This window comes from Nothobranchius furzeri, chromosome 5 (genome assembly GCF_043380555.1).
Source record: "Nothobranchius furzeri strain GRZ-AD chromosome 5, NfurGRZ-RIMD1, whole genome shotgun sequence".
Lineage (NCBI taxonomy): Eukaryota > Metazoa > Chordata > Actinopteri > Cyprinodontiformes > Nothobranchiidae > Nothobranchius > Nothobranchius furzeri.
This window is the reverse complement of record NC_091745.1, coordinates 79,974,146-79,978,008: the sequence shown is the minus strand read 5'-3', so window position 1 is coordinate 79,978,008 and position 3,863 is coordinate 79,974,146. Positions and strand designations below refer to the sequence as shown.

The window sequence follows — 3,863 nt, the reverse complement described above, 5'->3', positions numbered from 1 at the left end:
AAAGTCAAATCAAACAGGAAATAATAGCTGTGGAGTTAATACAAGTCATCCCAAAGTTTTACAGTATTTAGTGAACACAACACCTTCCACCTGCAGGATTTTATTCAGCTTGCTTTCTCCACCAAACCTCCATTCTTCAGTTTTTTCCAGAGTTCCACATTTTATTATTTTAAACTGTTTTATTTTTCTGTAAATTGGGGGAAAAAATGCATTTTAGGTGAAATAAATATTTTACGATACTCCAAACCTGCACGATGACTCCAATCTAAAAAAACAAGAGCAAGATATACTTTAAAAATTATATAGTGTCTAATTTAATAAAAGACCTAAAAGTGCTGATAGGTGGTGTTTATTTGAGATTTTAATGTGCTAGAAATACACCGATGTGGGTGTTGTCCATATCTAGAGGTCGTGTTCAGCCGACGGCCAATCCTGCACTTTTCTCAACCTGAATACATTTGGAACACTGAATTTAACCAATCTTTGATCATTTATTAAGCAGATGTTTTTCATGAATATAAATATTTTAATAACTTCTGCAGCACCGGGCTGCCCGTGGAAGTGTCTGACTTTACATCAGCTCTACTAAAGAGGTACATCAGCTAGGGAGCGGTATTTTACTAAAAAGTGGTAAATGTTGGACCGTTATATTGGTTGGCTGATCAGTTATTTTTTTTCATTTGTAGCAAATTAAAATGCACTGAAAATGGTGAAAAAGGCACAAATGGAAAACAATACTCTGAAACTAAACCTTATTTTAATGCATTATATAAGTTTTCCCAAAACATTCACTCAACAAAAAAAATAAATGAAATGTTTTTGCTCCCAGATTTGAGAACAATATTTGACAGTAACGTGTCTTTCGTGATTTTGTTTCAGCTCTTTGACTTCAGCTCATCAAAATCAAAAACAGAATTTTTTTCTGTGTTTTTGCATCTCAGCAGGTGAAGTTTTAGATGCAGCACTGCAACAATTATAATGGCGACAGTAAGTCCAGGAAAAGCTACAAAAAACCTGCAAAAGCAAAGATGTTTCCTCTTGCTGACCTTAAAACAGGTCCCCCCCCCCCCCCCCCCCAACCCCCGTTCAACTGAAGAAATAAAGACACGACCTTTCCATCCAGTCTTATGAAAACTTTTCTCATACACAAATGTTCTGTTCTCTTCAAAAGAAAACTACTTTCTTTTATCTTCAGATGTTGTCTGAAAACACATCTGACAGCAGTGAGCTGCTGCTGTGAAGAGCCCAGTCCGACTGATCTGCAGCAGGTGCTGGTTCAGCACCGATCTGAACCCGTTTCAGGTTCTGCTCAGCTGTTACGGTACGACACATGTTGCCTTCCGAAGCGTCAGGTAGCCTGTAACGACGTCAGTGGGGAGGAGACGGATGTAGGAGAACTCTTCAGAGGAGGCGAAGCGAAGCTTCGTCTGTGGATCAGTGTAATTCGCCTAAAATAAGCAAAACCATAACATTCATTGTGTGATTTAGAGCTGAACTGAATAAATGTATGCTGTTCTTGCCCAACTCACAGGAAGCCCAGAGATGTCAGAGTACTTCTTTGCTGGCTTTAAGGAGGGAGGAGAGTCGATGTTGTAATCTGTGAATTAAAAGTGATAAAAGTACACATTAAAGCAAAGCAAATATCAAATCAGAACACATTAAATCAGTCAAACTTCTTAAACTATCTACACTAAAGTAAAAAGCAACAATAAAACCCACAGTTGGCATCATTTTGCTTCCAGGGCAGCGTCCGCTCCAAAGCCAGGATCTGTTTGAGGTTCTTCCAGGTCCTGTTCTTCTTGCCCGCTGCTGCTCCTCCGATCCCAGAGTGCTGTCAATGTGGAGAAGAAGGTGAGAAGAGAAGAGCCAACCGCAGGAAGAGGTCTAATCTGATGGATGCCTGCTGGGCTATCACCATGAATGTGTGGTCTTTGAAAGGTGGAGGCTTTGCTGTGGACTCTGAGGAGACCGGACCGCCGTCAGCTGATCCCACTGCCTTCACCTCAGCCGTCGTTTCATTTGCTGTTGCCTGCAGAGATGCGACAGAAAACACGCTGCGCCTTTCAGCATCACGAGATGAGCACGCGCAGCTTGAAGCTTCTTCAGCATATCACTAAAAACACTTAAGAAAGAAAAAACGTTCATTACTAGAATAGATCTAAATCCAGAAGAACGAGTCATTAGATGCCGTGTTTCTCGGTGTGTTCGGCCTCACCTGTATTTGTGTGCTTGGTGTCGCTACCAGCGGTCCTTTCCTCTTCTTGATGCCGCTGCCGGTGCTGCCCCCGGCGGCCTGCTGCCCACCTGAAGCCGCCGGACTACCGGGACGTTTCTTAGGCCGGAAGGCGGCCACGCTGGCAGCTGGCGGCGGAGACTTCACGGTTATGGGGAGCTGAGACGCCATCGGAGCGGAAACAGCAGTAGAAACTGTTCAACCTTCTACCGCTATAGCTAGCATTAGCTTCGCCTGTAAACAGTCTACAACCCGGAAGTAGATTACATACACTTCCGGTTACGTGATCATTCACTAAGTCCCCACAATGCGGGTCTGAAGGCGTATTCGGAAGTTCTGAAATGGCCAGGCTCTTCCAAAGTCAAAGAGACGCACTTTAAATCCCGTCACCAACTTTACCCAGGGGCTGATATCCCGTTGTGTCTTTTGCGACTGTCCTGAAGAATCATTAGATCATTTATGTTTATGTGTCCCGTTTCATTTCAATTTTAAGGTGATATTAAAGATTGGGTGTCTGTTAAAATAGCTAACATTCCCGATCTCAGCATTACCCATGTTTTATATTCCTTTAAGGATCTGGGAAGAAAAGAATCAGACGTAGCGAATATTGTTTTTTTATTTGTTTGTATTTATTTCTTTTTTATCTGTTGCTTGCCAAATGCCACATCCATTGTTGTAAGTGGATAAATGTTGCCCCTTGTTTTGATGATTTTTTGAACGAATTTAAACGTTACTACCCCTCATTGAGACTTCTTCATCTGAACGTGATCAAAAAATGTCTTCTAACATGTTTCTTGTGAATTGAATCTCAAATGCCTCTTTAGCCTTACATTTTATTAAATTAAGTTTGTGAATGCCCCTTATTCTGTTCCCTTATGCTGTTATCCTGTTCTTTGCACAGTGTTTCTGTACCTCTACGAGGTGTTTGTACTTGATTTTGTTCAATAAAAGAAAGGGTCTGAAATTGAGGCCAATGTGGAAATGAAATAAATTGCAGTTCCACCCTCATCCACTAGGGGCTGGTGTCAGAAGCGAGCAAATCCTCATTGACTCCCATGTTAAAAATATTAATTTCACAGCAGAAATAAACATGTTTTGGGTATAATAGATCTAGTTTACACTCATGACAACTCTGAGGGGGGTGAATGTTTTTCTCACTCTTCTGTTTAAGTGTATTAAAAGCCTAAAATTCTGACTAATTAATGAGCATCAGACCCACGTGACCACAGAGCTAGCTCCATGGAAAGGCCTCAGTCTGAGCCTTGGTCTGGCCTGAAAACTGTTCCGTGATTTTTAATCTCTCAACTTAGACCAGGGGTGTCAAACATGCGGCCCGCGGGCCGGATCCGGCCCGCAAGCAGGTTCAATCCGGCCCGTGAGATGGTTGTGTAGACTTTATTTTCATACTTTACAATGTAGAGTGAAAATAAACTTATCATTGTTAGCAAGTTTTCTCTGTATATGAGTATAAATAAAACAAAGCTGCGCTCAAGGCTCACACAAGAACTTGAATCACATCCTGAAGTTGGCCGCCACTCAGGATGTGACTTCTGATATTGATGTGCCGGTGAAAGCTAAAATATGTAAAATAAAATGAGTCAAATATACTTTAAGTGCTGCATGAAACTGA

At 41.5% G+C, this 3,863-nt stretch overlaps 1 protein-coding gene across 1 annotated transcript; it reads right to left on the bottom strand.

The window, feature by feature from the left end:
- Positions 1-1,098: 1,098 nt before the first annotated feature.
- Positions 1,099-2,509, bottom strand: ino80c (INO80 complex subunit C). Its single transcript, XM_015950662.3, has 5 exons — positions 2,216-2,509; positions 1,916-2,029; positions 1,720-1,831; positions 1,530-1,597; positions 1,099-1,448 (listed from the first exon to the last, which is right to left on the bottom strand). The coding sequence occupies exons 1-5, from the start codon at positions 2,402-2,404 to the stop codon at positions 1,317-1,319; spliced, it is 615 nt and encodes a 204-aa protein (XP_015806148.3). The 5' UTR covers positions 2,405-2,509; the 3' UTR covers positions 1,099-1,316.
- Positions 2,510-3,863: the final 1,354 nt, after the last annotated feature.

Excerpts from the sequence above, each read along its gene's own strand:
- ino80c (XM_015950662.3), bottom strand. The coding sequence starts at position 2,404 with ATGGCGTCTCAGCTCCCCATAACCGTGAAGTCTCCGCCGCCAGCTGCC. Across the intron at positions 1,598-1,719 it reads GAAGCAAAATGATGCCAACT|ATTACAACATCGACTCTCCT; the intron begins GTGGGTTTTATT and ends TTTAATTCACAG. Across the intron at positions 1,449-1,529 it reads CTGACATCTCTGGGCTTCCT|GCGAATTACACTGATCCACA; the intron begins GTGAGTTGGGCA and ends TGCTTATTTTAG.